This window comes from Microcebus murinus, chromosome 1, assembly GCF_040939455.1.
Source record: "Microcebus murinus isolate Inina chromosome 1, M.murinus_Inina_mat1.0, whole genome shotgun sequence".
Taxonomy (NCBI): Eukaryota; Metazoa; Chordata; class Mammalia; order Primates; family Cheirogaleidae; genus Microcebus; species Microcebus murinus.
This window is the reverse complement of record NC_134104.1, coordinates 127,933,694-127,957,251: the sequence shown is the minus strand read 5'-3', so window position 1 is coordinate 127,957,251 and position 23,558 is coordinate 127,933,694. Positions and strand designations below refer to the sequence as shown.

The 23,558-nt window shown below is 39.1% G+C and overlaps 2 protein-coding genes across 7 annotated transcripts in view; one reads left to right on the top strand and one right to left on the bottom strand.

Annotated features, from left to right (window-relative positions):
- Positions 1-435: 435 nt before the first annotated feature.
- On the bottom strand, positions 436-22,691 carry LOC105866453 (uncharacterized). The gene is made up of 4 exons (XM_076001360.1): positions 22,295-22,691; positions 21,635-22,118; positions 2,619-2,681; positions 436-2,348 (listed from the first exon to the last, which is right to left on the bottom strand). Exons 1-4 carry the CDS (start codon positions 22,689-22,691, stop codon positions 2,333-2,335), a joined length of 960 nt encoding a protein of 319 aa, XP_075857475.1. The 3' UTR covers positions 436-2,332.
- Positions 22,194-23,558, top strand: part of SATB1 (SATB homeobox 1) — a 96,399-nt gene continuing 95,034 nt past the window's right edge. For all 6 annotated transcript variants that reach the window (XM_076005609.1, XM_076005607.1, XM_076005604.1 and 3 more), the window contains exon 1: positions 22,194-22,443. The gene's annotated coding sequence lies outside the window, so the exon portion shown is untranslated. The remainder of the gene's footprint in view (positions 22,444-23,558) is intronic.

The window sequence follows — 23,558 nt, the reverse complement described above, 5'->3', positions numbered from 1 at the left end:
TTGCCCAGTTCAAACCTGTTGTTAAGGGTCAACTGGACTTCAGTCCTGGCCCATTGTACTTCCTTTCTCCCTGCTGTCATACCCTTTCGTTAAGCCATAAATCATACCCTTTCTTTAAGCCAAATCAAACACTACCTCTTCCATGAAAATTCCCTGGTGACCCCGGTTAAAATAATTTTTCCTGCTTATAAACTCTGACAATACTTTATTTTGTCTCTCTACTGGCTTTTTAAAAATGAGCTCCCTTTCTAGACACCAATCTTGTTGAAAATAGAATCAATTCGTTTTGTCTCCCCTACAGCACCCAGTTCTTAGTTTACAGTAGAATCTTTATAAAGTACTGAGAAATGAAGGAATGAAAGACGAAGAGATGAGAATTTCACCTCTTTTCTGAGTTTTATTCATAAGATAGTGAATAAAGAATATATTAGATCATTATTTCATATTTAATGAAATGTTTATTTCATACTTAACAAAATAAATCAAAAGTTTCATTTATTATATCTCAAACAAGAAGCAGTACAATCAAAGTATGTACCTAAACTATTGACACAATTTTGCCATCTTAATTTTAGCTTGTTTATGCCAGCAGCGAGGAAGCCTAGAGAGTCAGTGGATGAAATCTCAAAGGTGTTTTCCTCAGCTTGTTGAGAATTGAATATTTTTCCTTGCAAGAAGTGGTCCAAAGCCTGGAAAATGTGGTAGTCAGTAGGTGCAAAGTCTAGTGAATACGGTGGGTAACAGAGAGTTTCCAAGTCCAGCTGCTGCAGTTTGAGCAGTGTTGTTTGTGCGACATATGGTTGAACGTTGTCTTGCAAGAGGATTGGTCTGTCCCAATTGACCAATCTCTGCTGCTTAATCAGAAGCAACCTCATCATTTCATCCAATTGGTTGCAGTAGATGTCCACTGTAATCGACTGACCAGGTTTCATGAAACTATAGTGGATAATACCAGTGCTGGACCACCAAACAGACACCATTATATTTTTTTGATGAATGTTTGGTTTTGGACTGTGTTTCAGCACTTCATCTTTATCAAACCATTGTGCTGAATGTTTGCAATTGTCAAAAAGAATCCGTTTTTCATTACATTAAACAATACAATATAAAAATGGTTCGCCCTTATGTTGTGACAGTAAAGAAAAGCAAGCTTCAAGAGGGATTTCTCTTCTGATGCTTGTTTAATTCATGCAGAACCCATCTATCCAGCTTCTTTACCTTGCTGATTTGTTTCAAATGGTCCAATATATTGGAATAGGAAAATGGAACCTAGCTGCTAATTCCCATGTAGGTTGATATGGATTTGCTTCCGCTACAGCTTTCAGCTCATCACTATCCACCTTGATCTCAGGTCACCCATATAGCTCATTTTCAAGATTAAAATCACAAGAATGGAACTTCTCAAACCATCAACAATACTTTGTGTTCATTAGCCACATCCTTCCCAAACACTTTGTGGATATTTCGAGCTGTCTGTGCTGCACTGGTTTCACAACAGAACTCATATTCAACAATAACAGGAGTTTTTAGCTTATCCATGGTTTCACAAAAATTGCTCTAAAAATTTTTTTTGAAAGATAATCACAAGCCAAACCATGCTTTTGAAAGAATGAGGATGTAACTTTGCAATAAACATAAAACAAGAAGTGTCAAAGTGAATCGTCAGAGATATCAACTGTCAAACTTAGTACTTAAGGAAATTGGACATTTCATACTTACTAACCTAAATATTTGAAAATAAAAGTGGAGTTGTCTGTTAACTCTTTTCTTTCTATCTTCATAAATAGGGACGGGGAGGACTAGCATTAATTAAGTGCCTGTGGGATGCCAGTTGTTTTATGTTACGACATTTTTGCCCTCATAACCTAACAGATAAATCATAGATAAATCCTATTATTCCAGTTTTTAAGTGGAGGTACTAAAGCCCAGAACTGCTTAGAAATTTGCCAATTTTAGACACTGAAGGCATGTTAGAGGGGACCTCATCCAATTCCATTTAACCTCATGTGGCAAAAGGAGCACATGAAATTGCATCAAATTATACTATGACAATAAGAAACTGTCCAGTAGCTGCCTACATAAGAAAGTAAATCATATATATAACAATACTCTTGAGATCACCTTTCAGTAACATTGTTTCTCACCTCATTATTGCTTTTCATTGATTTACTACTTGCTGGTTGAATCCTTTGATCTGTTTTTTGAAGAGGGAAAAGGAATTTCACTATTGCCATACTCTTCTAGTTCTTCTGGTGACCATTTCTCACTGGTTGTGAAATGCTGGCTTGAGACTTAGATGGTAAATCCACCTTAAGGAGCGAGTGACAGTATGTCATAACATAACATGCCTGTTAGAAAAGAGAATGTAGAAAGTTTGGGGTAAATCCTAAATGGGGTGGGGGATAAACCCAGAAATGCCTTCAGAAATAAGGCTGAAAGGAATAATAACTTTACCAAAAATGGAACACTCATATGCTAAATAATGTGTTAAACATTTACTATATGATAGAGATGAGAATGATTAGGGAGTTTAACCGAAGGACTTTGCCAGTGAATGTCAGATGGACTTGACAGAGGCAGTTACGAGGCTGACAGCAGCAGTGAAATGGTGCACTCACCTAAGAGGATTCACAGGAGGGTTCTGCAGCTCAACTCCTGCAAGAACGGAGGCCTGCAACATCCTGAAAAACAAACAGACACATCAAAGGTGATTGTTCTCACAAATGTACGAAATGTCAGTTTGTATCTTTTCCTCTTTTAGGTAGTACAGTATCCTACCTGGTGAACACTTTTCAGTTTAATCGGCAGGGGTTATTAAAAAGTTCTTATCATTTCATTAGCCATTAAGACAGCTAACCATAAATCTTGGTATTCTGATGCATTTTTTAAAAATACATATATATATATATTACAATTTTAATGAAACTATTTCAAGTAAGAGGAATCTCAACCAAAAGCTTCCAAATTTTGAATCTGCCAGGTGGAAAAAACTTTTAAAGCACATTTTCAGGCTCCCAGGGGAGGGGACTTTAATTCAGGGCAATCCCTTCGTAGCAAATGTTCTATTTCTTAAATAGCTTTCTATTGTTATTCAGTCTGTTCGATAAAAAGTCATGCATCTAGAGACAGGTGCAATTGGTAAAGGAAATAAACATTTTATCTAATCAGTACTGAAGATGTTAATGTAATATTGGTTTCAATGGGCAGTTTCAATCACTCATATAGTATGTTCAGACATGTGACAGAAGCAGGGAGCCTGAGCTTCTTGAAAGTAAAAAGCACATCAGTTATTTCAATTTTGTCACTGCTTCTGGGAAAGAATTCAGTAGCAACCCCTCAACCGATAACAGGTAGATTCTTAGAAACCTCTGTATTGGGGAATTCATTGTAAGGACTAATTAAGATCCACCCAGAGAAACCAAAAACTCATTGCTAATGGGTGTGCCTATCTGGGGAACAGCTGGAGGGAACTATCATTTTGCCTGGTCACCTAGGACTCTAAAACAATGAGGTTTGGTTGTGAAATAACAACAGAATAGCTTGTGGTTGCATATTTTCCAAGGACCAAATACTGACTAAATAACATTTTAACTCATATTTAATACTCACAATCACCTTATTAGATTGTTACTGTAACTATCCTCCTTTTATAGGGTAAACTTGGAAACTCAGAGAAACAAAAGGACAGTAAGGTCACACACCTAATAAGTCCAAGGTCACACACCTAATAAGTCCAAGGTCACACACCTAATAAGTGGTGACACAGGCAGTCTAGCTTCTGAGCCCATGTTCTTACCCAATATACTCTACTGCTTTTTACATATAGATAATATATTTTTCAAACTATATATTTTATACATAGATATTTTTCAATGTGCGTTTCAACATAAGAAACACACATTACAAAAATTTGAGAAAATGAGAAAAAAGAACTATTATGCTACTAACCTCACATAATTGCTGTTAGTCTTTTGGGATATTTGCTTTTAATTATATTTATATATATATATTTTTCCATTCACTATAGTTCTGATTTTGATTTTTTCTCTTCACATTACATCGCAAGTATTCCCCATGTTGCTAAAGTGTTCAGAATGTTCACATTTAATACCTGAAAAATATTACATAAACCGGATATACTGTACTTATTTAGAAAGTCTCTAGTGTTAGTTATTTAGGTTGCTTCCAAAAGCCTAAAACAGGTTCAAGTACATGTAGAACCAGACAGCCTGGTTAAAATCCTTGCTATATAATCTTGCACAAGTTACTTGACCTCTCAATGTTTCAGTTTTCTCATCTGTAGAATGAGGATAGTAATAATAACTACCTCCTTGGATTGTTGTGAGGATTAACTATATTAATTGAAATAGATCACTTAAAACATTGTCCACAGACACTTATTATCATAAATAAGTCTATGGTCTGTAGTCAGTATTTTTATAAATGAGTCAATGTATATTTTAAAAATTACTTACTTTTTTTTTCTTTTTATTTTGAGCCAGAGTTTCGCTCTGTGGCCCGGGCTAGAGTGCCATGGAGTAAACCTAGCTCACAGCAAACTCAAACTCCTGGGCTGAAGCAATCTTGTCAGAAGTGATCCTCCTGCCTCAGCCTCCACAGTAGCTGTGACCACAGGCGCGCACCACCATGCCCCACTAATTTTTTCTATTTTTAGTTGCCCAGCTAATTTCTTTAGAGATAGGGGTCTTGCTCTTACTGAGGCTGGTCTCAAACTCCTGACCTCAATCAATCCTCTTGTCTCGGCCTCCCAGAATGCTAGGATTATAGGTGTGAGCCACTGCACCTGGCCCCAAAAATAACTTTCTTATGGCACAGTCCCAGAGATAAGATTACTGCATCAAAAAATATAAATCCTTTTTGTTCAAATAATTTATTCATGTTTGCCAAAATATTTCCAAAAAGTGTTACATAGATTTATATATCACCAGTGATGTAAGAAGAAACCATTTTTCAAAGCACCCTTTTTGAGTTCATTAGATATTTACATTAATATTTTCTATTGCTATCATTTTCAATTTATAAATATGTTCTTCAACTGTTTCTAATCTGCTCTGGTATCCATCTATTAAGCTTTAATTTCCATCAGCTTATTTCTCAGTTCTGGAATTTCTATTTGATTGTTCATCATAGTTACCTGCTGCAATTTTCTATCTTCTCATCTAATTTTTTAACTTATCAATCATAGGTATTTTAAAGTCTGTTACTCCTATATCTGAATCTCCTGTAGCTCTGTTTTCAGTCATTTTGTTTTCTGGCATGCCTGGTAATTATATTGAATGCTAGACATTGCATTTAAAAAACTGTGAAGGTAGCTGCAGCCTCTGGAAGATCATATCTTCATCAGGTGATACTTTACTTTAGCTTCTGACAGGTGGTTAGGTGAAATTTCTCTTGAATTCCTTGCTCTCAGGACCTCTCCACTGCCTTTAAACAAATGTTTGCTAGGTTTTATCCAGCTTTTACTTCCTTTTTGTTCAAAATAAAAACAGGGTGTCACTATGTTGCCCAGACTGAAGTGCAGTAGTCACAGGCACAATCATTGGACACTACAGCCTCTAACTCCCGGGCTCAAGTGATCCTCCTGCTTCAGCCTCCTGAGTAGCTAGGACTATGGGCAAGCACCACCACACCCAGCTATCCAGATTTTCTACTTGACCTTGGAGAGTGTATTGATCTAAATGTAAGAGCTGGGAGTGTAAGTCCTTGACATTAATTTAAAATAATTGATTAAACCTAAATATAATTTATTTTTGTTTTAGTGTATATTCATTTGATTATTATTAAGGCTAGATGTTTTTATGTGTTTGCAAATGTGTTGTATTTCATCTTTTGTTAAATGCGATTCTATTCTCATTTCATGTATTGGTTAAATGTGATTCTATTGTTATTTCATATGTGGGTTGGGTGTTATGAGTTTGTATGAGTACCTGTGAAATAATCATATTAACTCTCTCTGTTAGTAAGTTCAAATAATTGCATCTAGGCTACTGTTTGCTTGTTATATTGTTGTTTAATATAGTCAAATCTATTTTATTGTTCACTTTGCAATTTGTTACAATAAAATAAAATCCCTTTAGACTTCCTATGGTTTAAGTTTTGTTATTTATTATGTATATAATGAGTGTAAAAGTTAATTTTTTCCCCAAACTATTACTCAGTCCCTATACTGCAAAGTGTTATTTCTCTTCATTTTTGTGCTCCTGCCATTATCAAATATTTCATTTTATATATAATATATTTTGACCACATATTTTGTCTCATTATTCTACTATTTTGGTGACAGTATAATGTGGCTTTAATTATTGTAACTTTATAATATATTTTGATATTTGATAAGACTGGTCTCTCCTCATTACTCTTCTTTCTCAAAACTGAATTTTGTTATTCTGGCCTACTTTTTCTTCCAGATTTATTTTAAAATGGAGTTCCCCTCATGAGTATCTCAAAATATAAAAAACAAAAGAGACTGTTATTAGATTTCTGTTAAACTTATATTTTGAAAAGAACTAACAATGTAAAGATATTATATTTTAAACTTGAAAGCAGTCTTTTGATTAAGATTTTTATAGCTCTCAAAAAGTTTGTTTAGCTAGGTCACTTTTCTGGTTAAAGTCAATCATATAGCTTTATATATTGTGTTGCTCTTGTAAAATGAATCTCTTTTAAAAGTTTATGTTTGAGTTAATGGTTGGTGATATTTAGAAACACTGTTGATTTATGTTAATATTTATGTGTCTTCTAATTTTACTAATTTATTATGTTCATTCATGTTTTCAGTGACTCTTTTGGGTTTTCAAACTATAAAAATATTTTTCTAATATAATGTTGATAATGTTGTGTTCTTTTTTTTAAATTCTTGCTATCTTTTTTTTTTTTTCTTTAAGACAGTCTCACTCTGTGGCCCAGGCTGATCAAGTGCAGCAGCATGATCATAGCTCACTGCTGCCTCAAACTCTTGGACTCAAGCAATTCTCCTGCCTCAGCCTCCCAAGTAGCTGTGATTACAGTAGACATATACCACCATGTTTGGCTTTTTCCCATTCTTCATAGCTCTTCTTTCTTTAGTATATTATGTTAATCTGGGTTTTTAAAATACTATTAAATAACATTATTAAGGCAGAACCATTATAGCACCTTTCATCCTACCCTGTTTTTAAATATGTATATTTTTAGTACTTGACATTGTTAATGTTGATAAGTATAAAATATTTACTACCATGTTGAACAAATATCTTATTTTTTCTATTTTTACCATTTTATCAGGAACATTTATTATATTTTATCTAGTATTTTTAAAAACAACCTATTAAATTAGTAATTTACTTTTTGAGGTATCTCACCTACTAACATTAAGTAATTCATTTGTATAGTTCCTAATTTTGTAAGCGTGTACTGCTTGGATACACATGGTTTTGCTTTGGTGAGTTCTAGATTAAAAAACAGAATGTACAAATTATTTTTCATTTAAAATTATTCAATACATAATATTTGAGTACTATTATTCCTCCAGTAGCATTACACTACTAATGATTATAAAATAGTCCCTTTTGTTATGTTTACTGTTTTTTGACACAAAATTCCTTGTTAGATATTCACATTGCTATGTCTCATTTGGATATGAACATGTAGACTGGAAAAATCTTTGCCATGAAAAAATATTTGTGCCATTTTTAAGTATGATTCTTAAGCACCACCAAATCATTACTTTCATTTTAATTTAATCTGAGGATCTTTCCATTTGAATATGAGAATTTAAGCCATTTTTACTTGTCATAATTTTTAAGCTTAATTGGACTTATTTTATACTTTCCTTTTAAAAGTTCCTCACTGTTTCCTTTCCATTCTATCTTCTGCATAGACTGTTTTGTTTACTTTTTATCTTTGACAATTACTTAGAAAACAAACATCCTGTTTCCAATTCAACTAGTGCCTACATTAAATTGTCCACAACTATCCTGAAATGCACACTTATCTAGTGATTTTAAAATAAAGCAAGAATGCTTCATCTTCTAATGCTTTTGTTTCCATCATCTCCTCTTTCCATATTGTGATCATTAGTTATAGATACTTTATTTAAAAATGTAAAGACTCCCTTTTTAGAAATTATATTGAAAACACTGCTCCTTTAGTAAAAAAAGTATTTAGCTATCAGCATTGATTCTTAATTCACTTTGATTTCACTATACTTTATTCATTTATTGTCTTTACCTTCAATACTTGGCACCAATCTTTTTCACTGAAATTTCATATTCTTGAGTTTCTATGCTGCCTCACCTTTAAGTGATCTGGACATGTATCTCTGCAATTTTTGCAGAAAAGACTCTTGGTTGTTATATTTTCTTATACCTGGAAGATTTGTGTTATTCTGTTACTTTTACACATAAGCCAATAATTGGGTAGGCATAAAACTCTTTATGAAAACAACTTTATTTCTAGATCAATAGTTTTAGGTCTAAATGTGCCATCATGTTAAAACTAATAATGGCTGGTACAGTGCAAAGGATGTGTCTTAATGTGTCAATCGTGTTATCTCCAATTCTATCTGAGCAAGTAGGAGAAGTTATTGAACTTTCATATGGAAACAACCAGAATTTCTAGTATACTTCAAACTTATTTCTCTTAAAAATTATGTACAGTGTTTCCCCGAAAATAAGACCTACCTATAAAATAATCCCTAGCAGGATTTCTAAGCATATGCGCAATATAAGCCCTACCCCGAAAATAAGACCTACTGATAGGCGTGGCTACACAATGTGTCTGCACAATCCACGCATTTCGTTGCGGAGAGGTAAAGAAGTCAAACCACCTTTCTCATATGCCCCACGAGAGCCCTACTGCTCGACATGAGAGATTGGGCCAATGGTTCTAAAGGAAATAGAGTCACAAGAAATTCAGGATGGAATTCAGGGTTTGGAGAGTTATGATGATAGTCCAGAAGAAGACAACTATATTTGAATAAATGTAGATTGTCGTACCATACTTTAAAAAAATAACACATCCCCTGAAAATAAGCCCTAGGATGTCTTCTTGAGGAAAAATAAATATAAGACCCTGTCTTATTTTCGGGGAAATACGGTAGAAATCTATCTGTGTTCTTTAAAAAGTTCTTTTTCTTTTTGTTTCTTTTTCTACATAAGAAATATAATGGCAATCTACAAAAGCATATATTTTTTCCTTCATATATATATGAAGACATTTTCTTTGTCCTAGAAATTTAAAAATTTACTAATCTATGGCTGGTATTTATATCTGTTCCTTAATTTTTGTTCAAAAGAAACTTTACAATGTCAATGTAGTTTTTATTATGGAAAGTTTTCTTCTGTTATAACTTTGATTTTTACTTCTGATCCATCAGGTTTATTTTTTAAAATAACACTCATTATTTTATCTATAAATTCAAAAAATGTCCATTTAATACTGTAGTATATATGTTAAGCTCTCTCTTAGGAGTAGGGTTACAATATTTTATTTTGCCCTTAAGGAGCTTACATACTAAGTTACATCTCTATAATTTTTCTATTTAATTTCCTCTTACCTATTTAACTCCTATGCATTTCTTTAGATATTTAGACTAGTTACGATGTTTTTCCTCTGTATCTCTGATTTCTGTTTCTGCAAGACAGAAATTTCACCTACTGCATTTTTTCATTAGCCATGATCCATTTTATTTTCACCCATTCTTGTTTAATTAAAAACAATACAGTCTGTTCTACCATTTGTTACAATTACATTCCTGAGAAGACTCATATTATCAAAAGGTTATTATAAAAATAATTATTTCAAGAGGACTAAGGGATGGGGCTAAATAGTTTCAAATGGACAACATAAGATAATTTTTGCTACATTAATCTTAATAAATGTGTTTTTATATCTCTCTGTTTGTAACTCAAATTACAACTGATAAATCAAAACCAGTAAATACAGGCCGAGGCAGGCGGATTGCTCAAGGCAAGAGCGAGACCCCTCTCTTCTAAAAATAGAAAGAAATTAATTGGCCAACTAAAAATATATAGAAAAAATTAGCTGGACATGGTGGCACATGCCTGTAGTCCCAGCTACTCAGGAGGCTGAGGCAGAAGGATTGCTTGAGCCCAGGAGTTTGAGGTTGTTGTGAGCTAGATTGACACCATGGCACTCACTCTAGCCTGGGCAACAAAGTGAGACTCTGTCTCAAAAAAACCAAAAAATAAAACAAAACAAAAAACCTCAGTAAATATGATCTTAAACACTACTGATCAAGTAATGTAACACAGTGTAAAGTAAGATCAAGTCTTAGGCAAGGAGTTTCTAGGACCATAAATAAATTACATCACAGTTTGCAACTGCCCCATAGTAAAGAAAAGACTTTAACACTAATTGAGTAACCAGCCATTCGAACAAATCAATTCCAAATTTTTTAACAGAAGACTTTCCTTTTTTTTCTTCTTTTTGAGACAGGGTGTCACTCTGTTGCCTGGGCTAGAGTGCAGTGGTGTCATCATAGCTCACTGCAACCTCAAACTCCTGGGCTCAAGCAATCCTCCTGCCACAACCTCCCCAGTATCTGGGACTACAGGGATGTACTATAACACCTGGCTAATTTTTCTAATTTTGTAGAGACAGGGTCTCACTATTCCACTGATCCTCCCACCCCTACCTCCCAAAGTGCTAGGATTACAGGCATGTGCCAGCACGCTCAGCCAGAATTTAATTTCTACCTCAATGGTTCTAGTTCTAAATATGCCATCATGTTAAAACCAGTAATAGCTGGTATAATGATAAGGATGTATCTTAATATATCAATGGCATTATCTCCAATTTCATCTATAAAAATCTTAGGAAGTAGAAGTGATTGAACTGTCACAAGTACAAAAAACCAGTTTCTGGTAAACTTCATGTATTGGGGAATGTTAACTGCTCCACCTCCAAAAACTGCAAGGAGACCCAACCCAGTAGAAACTAAAGAGGAAAAGCCCTGTGCTTTTGGTGTGCTTCCACAAAATATCCTTTTTCCCATAAGCTCACAGAGTAAGCTTCTAGTACTTACAACCAGAAAGCAAAGGATAAAACAAAAGACCAAAGAAAAACATATATTTGTGGTGCTCACCTGTCTTAAGTCACTGGTACACAAGGCTCAAAAAGGCATCCGAGGATGAAGCCTTTTATATTTGACCATTAAAAAGCAGAAATAAAGTTCTGGCCAGGAGCAACTTTTATTTTGCTAGTATAGGAATTCCCAAGGTATGTCAGGGTCAGCAACATAGAGGACCACAGGAGCATGTTAGAGAGCAAATTGGATTTGAAGAAGCAGACCATTCATTGCTTTCAATAAGCAGAATATGCTTGTTTCTTAGATTTTTATTGTTAAATTTTTTTCAGATGGTTCTAAAGCTTTTTAAGAAGTAGTATGTGGAAAAGTGTTCACACACTGCAACTCACTTGGTGTCTTTCCAGAAGTTCCCCAAATTGGAATCTTAAAATATGAATATAGGGATGAAAAACCAGCTTAAAAACAGTTTTGTTAAATAAGTCTGTTTTTTTAATTCAATGAATGATTTTAAAAATTAGCTTCATTGTTTTTTAATTTACCATCTGCTAACTCAATAAATATGAGTTCTTAAAGTTAACCTAATTGTCTTGGAATTTGCTGTTTTTGAAGTTGATTAAAGTTATTTAAATTAATTTTATTGTATATCCAGACTAGAACAAAGCATGTCTGTATTTGAATAGATCTTAGCTAATAATTTACAAATAAATGTACCCATTTGTAAAATGAACAATTTTGTTTATAGCCCTTAATATACATCATTTGACATGTAGAATTCAGAGAAGAGATGCTGATATTAGATTATTCGAGACAGCATATTAACACACCAAAAAATGTAGCCACTAAAAACTGTGCCCATGTACAAAATTTTCATTAACTCCCTCTCATGTCTAATGAAGAGGAAATGTAGAGTGAGCATCCACTGGGATGCAATTTCTTTTAACCCTACATTCCCATGGATGAAAGAAACTGTTATGTTTCTTTAAATATTGTCCTGCCTCTGGTCACAGTTTATTGGACTAAGCGTGGTCAATGGACCCAAGTGAGCCAATCAGACTCTTCCCTGAGAATTATGAAAGATAGAAAGATAGTCTTTCTCTGGATGGCTTGACTGGAACATCTATGGCTGGCTCAAAACCAACTGGAAACGATAATTTTCTGTGTGAACTGAGGACAGGGGAGAGCGGGACTACCATGAGGAAGAAAAAGACAAGATAAGGAGAAAAAGGCTTGACTTGCTTCCTAATAGTGCTTAAATACTTCTCCTATTTCTGAGGTCCCTTTGCATCCCTGACTTTGAATTGCAAGAAAATCCCCCTCCCCTCCTTTTTTTCTCCCGTAATTCTCAGGGAAGAGTCTGATTGGCTTACTTGGGTCTGGTGACCACGCTTAGTCCAGGATCTTGATCTGTTGCCTGGGCTGGAGTGCAGTGGCATCCTCATAGCTCATTGCAGGCTTCCAACTCTTGGCCTCAAGCAATCCTCCTGGTTCAGCCTCCCAAATAGCTGGGACCACAGGCACACACCACCACATCAACCTTATTTTCTTATTTTTTGTAGAGATGGGGTTTTGCTGTGTTGCTAAGACTGAAAAATCCCTGTCTTGCTTAAGCTTACAGAGCCAGCACCTATCACTTATAGGTCAAAATAACTTGAACTAAATGCACAACAGAGGGAATCCTTCAGGCAGTAATGATAGTTTAATCAGGGAATTCCAAACTTTGCTTCTCACTCTGTTTTTCTTTAGATAAACATATATTTTTAATTTTAACCTGTAACTTACCTATTTTTTCTTTTATGGTTATTGTTTTCTATGGCTTATCTATGAAATCTTTGTCTACAAGTTACATTATGTTTTCCTCTAAAATATTTATGTTTTTGTTTTTATTTATACATTTAGTTCTATAATCCATTGCAAATGAATTTTTGTGTATAGTGTGAGGTAGGGTTCAGGGGTTTTTGTTTGTTCCCCTTCCCCTGCCCCCACAGATATTTAGTAATTCCGGCATCATTTGTTGAAAACACTATCCTCTGCACATTGGCTTACTCGGGGGAAGGTAAAAGTGGGAAGAGAAAGGGCGTATAGAGAAGCCATCTGAAATTAAACTGAAGACTTAATACTAAAATGAAAAAGAAGAGTCATTTTATTAAAGAACTTAAGAAAATGATGATGGTTTCTTCACTTAACAAAAAATGAGTTAATAATTCATTCACCAGAATTTAGTTCTTCTATGAACTCACATATAATGAAAGCACCTAAGACATATCTAATGACTAAAGGTCAACTCAGTTTTCTGTTCCACACCATTGCCTGCTTACCATTGTATGTTTATGTACATCCATTTATGTTTCACACATTGATAGGAACCAGGCATGCTGGGATCCAGGTTGGGATTATATTCATTAAATGGAATAGACTATATTTGCCCGAGATTATTAAATAAAACCAAACCTATAACCAAGTCAAAGCAGGATTCAACTGCTGGTCCCACCTTTCTGCATCATAACTGGAGTTTTTATTTTTTTTTCAATTGTATAAACCAACTTCCAGGTTATCTCTAGAAGATCCTAGAGCTGTGGTTGCAAACCCCTGCCCCCCAACCCACTGGGCTGTACAGCAGGAGGTGAGCAGTAGGCAAATGAGTGAAGCTTCATCTGTATTTACAGTCACTACACATCGGTCGCCATCCCCACCCCCACCCCATCTGGTCTGTGGAAAAATTGTCTCCCATGAGACTGGGTCCTAGTGCCAAAAAGGTTGGGGACCACTGTTAGAGTAATAGTGTTATTGTATGTTTGGAAGGATCTTAAAGAGTGAATGGTTCTCCAAATCCATTGCTTCCCAAAACACAAGTCACAAATCACCTAAACTTAAATTACCTTCATGACACACACAGAGAATGCTTAATGACTGCTCCAAACACTGGGGTAAATAAGAAGCACTTAGCTCAGAAACTATAACTATCTTAGGCACTTCCCAGGCCTTACCTGGTCACCTTGAGCATTGAAGGCCTCAATATCTTGGCACATTGGTTATACTTTTGTAACATAATATTTGGGTTATTTTCATCAAAGTGAAAATAGGTCGTTTTCATCAAACGTCTACAAAAATGCATGGTAGTGGATGGAGATCTATAGTTTTGGCTAACAAGCATCCATTTGCCTTATTTCTGGAAAAATTACCTGCAATTTATCTTGGAGAACCAGCCCTTTCTTACTCCCAGCCTACATGATTTGTGTAGGGTGACTATACACCCAAATCCAAGGGTGGGCATTTGACCCAAGGCTGCCAAGTTAGAGAATCACAGGTGCTGACCATGGTGATGACTGCAGGTATGGGCACACGATACCATCTGATACAGTCACAATCAGGCATAGTTCTTTAGCTGGAGATTCTGAGAAAGAAGAATGCTCTTTGTGCTTGGGTGTTTATGTCAGAAGAATGGAAGCCAGGAGGAAAGCCAGACCAAGAATGAAGTTAAAACAGTAGTTAACACAGAAGAAAGAACCAAGAGATGATTAGTGACATTATTTGAGCAGCTAGAAACAATTATGCCTGAAGTAGTCCTTACATTATATTTTCCAGTTTATGTGTTGGAAGGGGAGGAGAAGGAGGACAAAAAGTGAAGCCAAATCAAAAATAAAACTTTCCTTTATGAGTTGGATTTCTGCTCCTTAAAACCCAAGTCTCCCAAATCCTTGTGGATTGTTGAATCCCTCCTGGTTCTATCAAATCTGAATTTCTGGCATGGAGCCAAGGAATCTGCATTTTTAACAAGCACTCCATCTAATTCCTATAAACACTAAAGTTTGAGATCAACTGATCCAACCTCTTCGTTTTATGCCTAAGGAAACTGAGACTTATAAAGACTAAGTGTTTTTTCCCAAGATCATTCACCAACGTCTGTTTATTCTAGATGCATAGGGATTCCCAGTGAAAACAACAAGGATCACTGCCCTCATGGGCAACAACAAGCCTACTGGCAAGTAGCTGAACAGGACCTAGAATTCAGTTCAGCTCTTTTCTTTCTGGTGATTTGTCATGCTCTAATACTTTTCTTCCTTACTCCAAAATATTTCTGGTTTAAAATCTGATAGCAAAGATTCCACATTTGGGTAGTATTCATAGCACATAAAAATAAAAAGTATTTTCACAATTGTGAGGTAAAAGTTACCAGTGTACGTGGTCTGGTATTCACAAACATTTCCACCAAAGTGGTAGAGGAGAGAAAGCAGCAGAAGGAAGTAGATGCAGTACTCACCCTTCCCCTCAAAGTCTCAAATAGCCAAAAGTCTTTATAGTTTCTTGGGTTTTGTTAAAAATTCATCCAAAATGTTGCAGTCAATTCCATTTTATGTATAACTGCTTTAACAGAAAAATAGTTTCTTCTAAAATCTTTAAGTAAAAAAATAAATATTCCAGAAATAGAGGTGATCACTATTCTTTAGCTTATGTACCTCCAGCACATCAAGTTATCCAGTAGTACTTACTTATGCCCCACTTATATCCCAGTAAATTCATTTTTTTCTTCTCGTTGATATCCCAGGAGTTCTTTTCTACTAGAATAATAATGACAACAATATTAATAACAATAGAAACAACTGTTAGTCTTTATTTACTCCATGTTGAAGCACTGTGCATTCACTACTTCCAAGAGGTGGGTACTATTAGTATCCCTGTCACATAGATGAGGAAATTGAGGCAGAAAGAAATTAGGAGACTTGCTCAAGGCCATGCAATAGTAACTAGCTGAACCAGGATTAGAATCTAGGCAGTTAAACACTTAAGGCTGCTTTACGTACATTATTTACTCTGAAGTTTACTTAAAATATAATTTGCTCGCGTTGCCCCTTCATATTCAAAACTCATGTAACACATAAAATGGATGAGTTTTACTGTATATAAATTATACAATAAAAGTCAAGAAAGTTGATTTTCTTTTAGTCAAGAAAGTTGAATAAAAATTTACAGCCTGTCAAGCCAAGTTGTTAAGAATTTAAAGACTTGATGGTCCAGTGAATTGAATGACTTTAAGAATATGGATGTACCCATGGGACCAAACCTACAAGTAAATGGCCCGCATGCCTTATGAGAAGATACCTAGTGTTTCCAACATTTTAAAGTTTATAGGAGAGTGTGGGATGTTGTTGCATATTTCTGACTGTTGAGTGGCAAGCAAGAGTAGCGTCAAAGCAAGAGAGGAGCTAGAAGAATAAGGAATTAGTGGACTCCATTTTTAAAACAATAACAAAAATTAAATACTTCAAGACAGCCTTTGGCATGTGGGGAATGGGTAGACTGAGTTAAAATATACAGTATTCGTCCCAGATCTACAGTTTTGCTTTCCAGGGTTTTAGTTACCTGAGGTCAACCATGATCTGAAAATAGGTGAGTACAGTACAATAAGATATTTTGAGAGAGAGACAGACCACATTCACATAACTTTTATTTTAGTATAATTGTTCAATTTTCTTATTACTTATTGATATTAATCTTACTGTGCCTAATTTACAAATTAAACCTTACCATAGGTGTGTATGTGCAGGAAAAAGCAGTATATACAGGGCATACATTGGGAGTCTTAGAACATATCCTTCGTGGAAAGGGGGCCTACCATACTCTGATGGGTATTAATAAATATTTTGGCCTTCACTAAAAATGTACATACATAAGCTATACCAAACATGTCTGCAGGCCAAAATCAGCTTAAGGACTAGAGGCATACTTTAAAACATGGGTAAGTCGTCCACATTTAATATTCAATTTTTCATATAAATCTGAATTTTTAGCCTTTCTCTTGAAATTGGAGATCTGACATTTGATATCACTGGCATTTACTATCCCATTTAGACAGAGAATATATTCTTCAGATTGCCATAGTTCTCACCATGGCTTACAGTCTTTACTTGCTCTGTTTGGCCACATACATCCATGCCTGGTCCAAGGTGGCCATGAGAGTCTGCAATCCCAGAAGAACGGGAAAACATCCGAACTCCAGAGAGTGTCTGCAGGGTCCTTCACAATTATCAGCCTTTACAAAGACCCCATGTCTTCCAGTCTCACTGGAATCCTTAGAGTTCCATAAATAAGCTTTGCCATCCTCAGTGCCTTTGTCCATGCTGGTCTCCATGCTTAAAATATCCTTCCTCCATCTTCCATTTCTACCTAAAGAAGTCTTACTTATCCTCAAGACTTAGTTCTAGTGTCAGTTCTTCTATGGAACTTTCCTAAGTCCTGCCAGCTAGCTATTTGCTTCTTCCTAAGTGTTCCCATAATACTTTCTGCCTCTATTAGCATTGTAATGACTTTTTATGTCTGTTTGCCCAATTGGAAAATATGTTTCATGAAGAGAAAAACTCTTAATCATCTCCATATCCTCAGTCCTTAATAGAGTGCCTGGCATCTACTAGGTATGCAATGAATATTTATTGAATGAACAAGTAGGATAAATGAATGAATGAATGAATTTTTAAAATTTGTGTTACAAGATTACATAATGCATTTATCTTTACAATAAGAGAAGTAACTACTCAAGACCACATTTCAAATTTTGGTAATTATCATGCTGTTTTCAGATATTAGTTGTTAAAGTTCCTGTTTATTATACCCTTGCCAGGAAAACAAGCCTTGAGAAAATAAAATCGATATAATATTAGTAAATATAAAAGAGTATACTTAAAAGTGAAGGCGTGCTACACTTTGGAGGGGGGATTGTTGTAGAGCTGCAAAGAGAGAGCAGATGGTGAAAGAAGTCATATCGTTTCGGCATTTAAGATTTGGGCCATAGAGTGGCAAGAAGGGATAGTTTAGCTGGCAGGGTATCATACGGACAAGAGTTACTACCAGTACAGTAGTCAGCTCTCTAACCTTGGGCACAAGGGAGGCTGCACTATCTGATCTCCTTGTGATGATTCTTTAGAGCGACACAACCAGTTCTAGTTGTGAGCCCAAAGGATGTGTGTCATTTCTGGGCCATAACATTTAAATGTCAGCATGAAACCATCCACAGTGATCTTTATTTTTCCACAGCAAGATGAAATATTCAAAATAGTGACTCTTCCACTAGCCAGGAATCTAGAATGAAAGACAGGGAACAGACCCGCTGACCTGCAATGGATTCATGGCACAGTTAAGAAAACAATTTTTGCTATATTAGGCCACTAAAAATTGGAATTGTTTGTTATTCAGCAGAATATAGCCTATCCTGATGGATACAACAGATTTGTTCTGTTTGGCTGCAAATGACAGAACTAAGACTGGTTGGAAGTTTCAGGAAAACCAATTTTGTGTAATACAAGAAAAAAAGTAATAAAGTGTACAAAGATGAAATGAACTGCTTTGGAAATTATTCATTCATTCACACAATGAACTTTACTCTGTGATAAACATTCTGTAAATAAAATCCCTGACTTAATGGAGATAAGTGGTGAGTTCCCCTTCACCCAAGACATCTGACTTGAAAGGCCTTCACCCAAAATACCTGACTGGCACTTAAGGGTTGCTTTGACTGGACAAATTAACCTTAAAAATACCTTTCAACCCAGAGCTTCAGGTTCTCTTCTCCCTCTGATCTAAACAGAGAAAGAAAAATCTATTTTCTCAAGTATTTCTTTGATTCAAATCATTTACTGATATATTGAGTTGTCTTTTCACATTTTAATGTAATTTTCTCAGCAAATAAGTTCCTTGAAGACCAATGCTGATTTATCCCCCTCCCCTTACATCTTTCTCCTATAATTTAGTAGGCATTATTTTATTGTCTATTTTTTAGGGAAATAATCAGTGTAGCTTTTGATACTATTATTGACCATTTGGTATGTTTCAGATTTGTCTTACAGCCAGCTCAGCTAGATTTGGACTTGTTAAAAAATATAGTAGCACAAATGTATTACTGTCTTAGTTCATTTTGGATGCTATAACAAAGTATCTTAGACTGGATAATGTACAAAGAAAATTAATTTATTGCTAACAGTTCTGGAGGCTGGGAAGTCCAAGATCAAGGTATCGACAGATTCAGTGTCTTGTGAAGGCTTGCTCTCTGCTTCACAGATGGTGCCCTGTTGCTGTGTCCTCACATGGTGGAAGGGACAAGGTAGATAGCTCAAGAACTAATCCCATTTGTGCAGGTGGAAGCCTCATGACTCAATCACTTCTCAAAGGCCTCCCCTTTTAATACTATCACATTGGATATTAGGTTCCAATACATGAATTTTGGGGAGGACACCAACACTTAAACCATAGAAATTAGCTGATTTACTTTCAGGCAAAATGCCCTTTTCTTCTGAAAAATGGTCTTAGTGTTATGCTATTAAATGTGTGGCCAATCACACTATTTTATTAATCTCTTAATACTTAATGAGTCCCCACTAGGAGTACTAGGAGTAAAGCTCACATAAGAGCTTACCAAATTATGTCATTGAATGTACTGCACCCAGAATTACATAATTTTGTATTAAAATAGAGCCTGAGCTCTCTGTAAGACTATTTGGAAGAAAAAAAGTAAATTCAAAAGGTTGGGGGCAAAATGTTCTCTTGGTTCAACTCAGGGGAGCATACTGAACCTTAAATTCTGGGAGCTTAGCTGATAACTTGGGAAACCAAATTAGCAAATAAGCATGTAAGGAAGAAATAATAATCCTTTTTTTATATATCAAATTTCTGATAAGCTTCATTTCAGGCATTCAGAATTGGAGAATCAGCTGTCTGCTACAAGAAATTACTTATTAAGCAGTAATTAAAGACTGAGAATGCATTTTTTCCGTTTCAAACCTGATGCCTTTCTCAGATGGAGATACTGGTTAGGCAACTCAGCAGTTTGGTAAACTGAGGCAGGAGGATTTGATGTCTCCTGGGAACTACTGGGACAGAAAGTGATGCTGGAAGGAAAATTTGTGTTTTATTTTGTTTTGCCCACTAAAATTATTTATATTTTTTGCTTTGCTTTACAGAACTAAGAATTGAAGTAGGCACTTGTGTCTTTAAAAAGCAAGGGTTAGTTCCCTAAAAGAACACTAATCCATAAATGTTTTATATTCTTGTGTCTTTGGAATTGTCTGCATAAAATGATGATCAACTGAAAAAGATGGATAAATTCCACTGGATTCAATATCCATTGACAGAAGGAAAAAAGGGTATATCAGAAAGCAGCATGGATACATATGCTATTCTCCTTTATTTAGAAAAACAGCACAAAAAATAAAAAGCACAGTTGACGTTTGTTACCAGGGCTTCAAAGTCAAATCAACCACTGTGTAATAGATAAAATAAGGCTTCGCAGATATCAGGATTTTCCCAGCGTGCTTTTTTCATAACCATCTGACGGAAGAGGACCTAACAGAGCTTTTAGGAAAAACTGAATTCTCAGCCCACAGTTACTTTCCAGGAACTTCCCTGTAAACAGAGCTCTGTGCTGGCAGGATGGAAATCTTAGCAGTCTCCCTCCTGCTCCCATAGTTTTTCCTCCTCCCTAAATACAATTATTTATGGGGACTTAATGAGAGAGCAAGCCTGGTGTGAAAGAACTCAGGAAAGTGCAGCTTCTAAAAATACGCCTAGGCAGCCCTACAGCCCTTCTTCTTACACCTGACGTTTTTGCAGTTCATGCCATGAACCTAACTAACTACACTCTGCCAAATACACACACACACACACACACACACAGGACAAAAAGTAAAGACTGTTTTCTCTTTCTGCAATCCCCTGAACTTTGAGTAACAGTAGTGATTTTCTGTTGTCACGCTCAACGCAAATTTCCCAAAGGCAACAGGGCACAAAACAAAAGACCTGTTAGCTTCCTCAGAGCTGGGGGCAGGAATGCCAGGGAGAGAGGAACAAAGTTGATTGAGTTCCAGTTTCTCCTTAGCCTGGGGTCCTGAACCTCCAGCCACTCCGCTCTTGTAGGGGTTTTTGGAGTTTCAGTCTCCCTTTGGGGAGGTTCTCTGGCCCCTTCTCTCTCTGTCATCGAAATCCTCATCTCTTCCCCTCTTTGCACCCAGCTTTTTGGGGAAATTGGACCTCTGCTTAGGCGTCTCACTCCCAGCGGGCTGAAAGAAGTACAGCCGCTGACATGAGGATAAACACTGAAATAACTGGGCTGGGTCACAGCGTGAGGGTCTTCAAGACAGGACCCCCCCTCCTTCCTCCACGTGCTCCTCAGTTGGGGCGCAGCGCTCCTAGATGGGGGTTTAAGAGGGACGAGGGTGGGATGAAGGAGAGATGGACAGACCAGGCTGTGAGGGAAGGAGGCCCTCTAGGAAAGAACATCTCAACTGAACATTGAGGACGAAAAAAAATTGGCCCACATGCCCCTGGTCGGGGGCGATACACCCCACGTAGGCTAGGTTGGGGTGGAGGTGCTTCGAGGCCTCTCACCTGACTTCCTCCTCCGCTGGCACACAGACTACACTCACCCTCCCTATCCACTGCCCCCCCCAAACCCAGCCAAACAACGAACAACAAGAGGAAGCCGCAGGCAGCAAGAGGAGGGGTGCGCATGGTGGGGGCCTCGGAGAGGTGAGGGGGCAGGGTTGGCGGGCGTCGAGAACCGCGCCGCACACCCCCGGCGCACCCCCAAGCGCCCACACTTACCCCTCGCGACTGAGAGTCCGGTCTTCGGCGCCAACCCCTGTGCGCGCCCCCTCGCCCAGCCTCTCCCCTCCGGCCCGCCGCCCCCACACTCGGGCCGGCACGCGGGGAGGGAGCCCGGGAGCGGCCCGCGGCGGCGGCGGCAGCGGCTCGGGCTCGGCTCGGCTCGGGCTCCGGTGCGCTTGGTGTCGCCGGCGGCCGCCGAGGCTCCCACCGCCAGGGGGAGAAGCCGGGCGGGCGCTGGGGAGGCGGGCCCGGCCCTGGCCGCCCCGCCGGCCAGCCCGCGCCGCACAACCTCCGAAGCGGCGGCGGCGCGGGGTCTGCTGAGCCCCCGGGCGCAGCGTGCCCGGCCCGAGGCGCCGCGGCTGGATGCGCGCCCCGGGTGGCTGCGGGCTCCCGCGGGGGGCGCCCCGGCCGCTCCCGTGCGCCTCTAGACTGCGGGCGCGGCGACCGCCGAGCGAGAGCAGCTCCCGCCGGCCCCTTCCCCCTCCCGCCCCCGCCGCCCCCTCCCCCTCCCCCCCGCTAACATCTCCTCCCTCCCCCTCCTTCTCTTCCTTCCCTCGGCCCCGCGCGCTCGATCGCTCGCTCCTCGCCTCGCTCTCCCCTTTAAACGCCCACTTCGGATGGGGAAAGAAGACAACTTGAAGTCAAGTTGCAATTAACTTCCGCGGCAGCCGCAGCTCCGGCGGCGGCGGCAGAAGAGGCAGAAGCCGCCGCCTGGGAAGTCCGACGCCGGCGCGCCCGCCCGGGGAGCCGATCCCGGTCTCCGGCCCGCACTCGACAGCCACCGCCGCCCCAACGCCCATGCCTGAGTAAGTTCTGCTCCTCTGCCTCCCCTTGCCCCCCGCTGCTCCTGCTCTTTCATCTCCATCTCCCTCTTTCCCCGGAATCCTTCTAAACTTCTCGGTGGCACCCACCCTGCGCTCTCCGTTGGTCCCCTCTCGTGGGCGCCCGGCGGCTGGGGTCCTCCGAGCCCTTCCCTCGCGCTCAGACCGGTCTCAGAGGAGTGGGGTGAGAGAGTGAGGGGGAGCGGTCGGGATGGGGGACTTGAAGAAGCCATTCGTTCTCTGTCACCGTGTGAACACACTAACACACCTGCCCAACAGTCCCTGGCGGAACAAACTCCTTCTGGGCATCGGTATGGCCCCTTTTAGAGGAGAAAAGGGGAGTGGAAAAGACCGAAAGAAGCAAACGGGGAAAGGGGGAGCCCGTCTGTGTGCCCCGGAGCCGGCGGGCAGCGAGGTGCCCGGCGGAGTGGGTGGGGGAGTGGAAACGTTCCCCCGCCGGGTCGCGATCCGCTCAGCATCCTTCCCCGGTCCATCCCGCCTTCCTCCGCTCCCCGCCGGCGCTGCTGGTGGGAAGCGTCTGCGGAGAGGGGCCTGGGAAGTTTGTGGCAACTTCTCCATCCCGGAGCCACTCGGGCGCCCGGGCGCTCAAGTTGGAGCCCGGAGTTTGAAAGCGGCGACGCTCCGCGTTTGGAGACTTCGCCGGCTGGAGCGAGGTCGGTGCTGGCGTGACTGTGCCTTTGGAGTTGGGCTGGAGGCAGAAGGAAGGGCGGCCTTCTTGGCGAAGGCCGGGACATCACAGGTGCAGCCTCGGGGTCCGCACCGCGTCTCCCTCCGGCGGTCCAGACCCGAGTGCGGTGGCCTTCTCCGAGAGCTCCCCGTGCCAAGGCTCCCGGAGCGGCGGAACCTGGGTTTGGGAAACCGTGACGAGAGGGACAAAGCAGGTAGGTGGCAGGTCTGGGGAGTGCCACGTGCGTACTGGGGAAACGCATTGAGCGGAACCCTGTTAGGATGACCCCAGAAGACCGAGAGGGGAGAGGCGTGGAGAGCTGTTGTTGGAGGTTTTGGCCCTGGCCTTCCCTGGGGCGTTGCAAATTTCACTTACAAGTGTCAGCCACTGGGTCGCCTCTCTGAGTGTCCTG

What these genes read in the sequence shown, in the direction of transcription:
- LOC105866453 (XM_076001360.1), bottom strand. Translation starts at nt 22,691, where the DNA reads ATGGCTTCTTCAAGTCCCCCATCCCGACCGCTCCCCCTCACTCTCTCA. An exon ending in GAGCTGCGGCTGCCGCGGAA is followed by an intron (nt 22,119 to 22,294) that starts GTTAATTGCAAC and finishes CGGGGGCGGGAG; the next exon opens with GGGGAAGGGGCCGGCGGGAG. An exon ending in CGGACTCTCAGTCGCGAGGG is followed by an intron (nt 2,682 to 21,634) that starts GTAAGTGTGGGC and finishes TTTGTTTTTCAG; the next exon opens with GATGTTGCAGGCCTCCGTTC.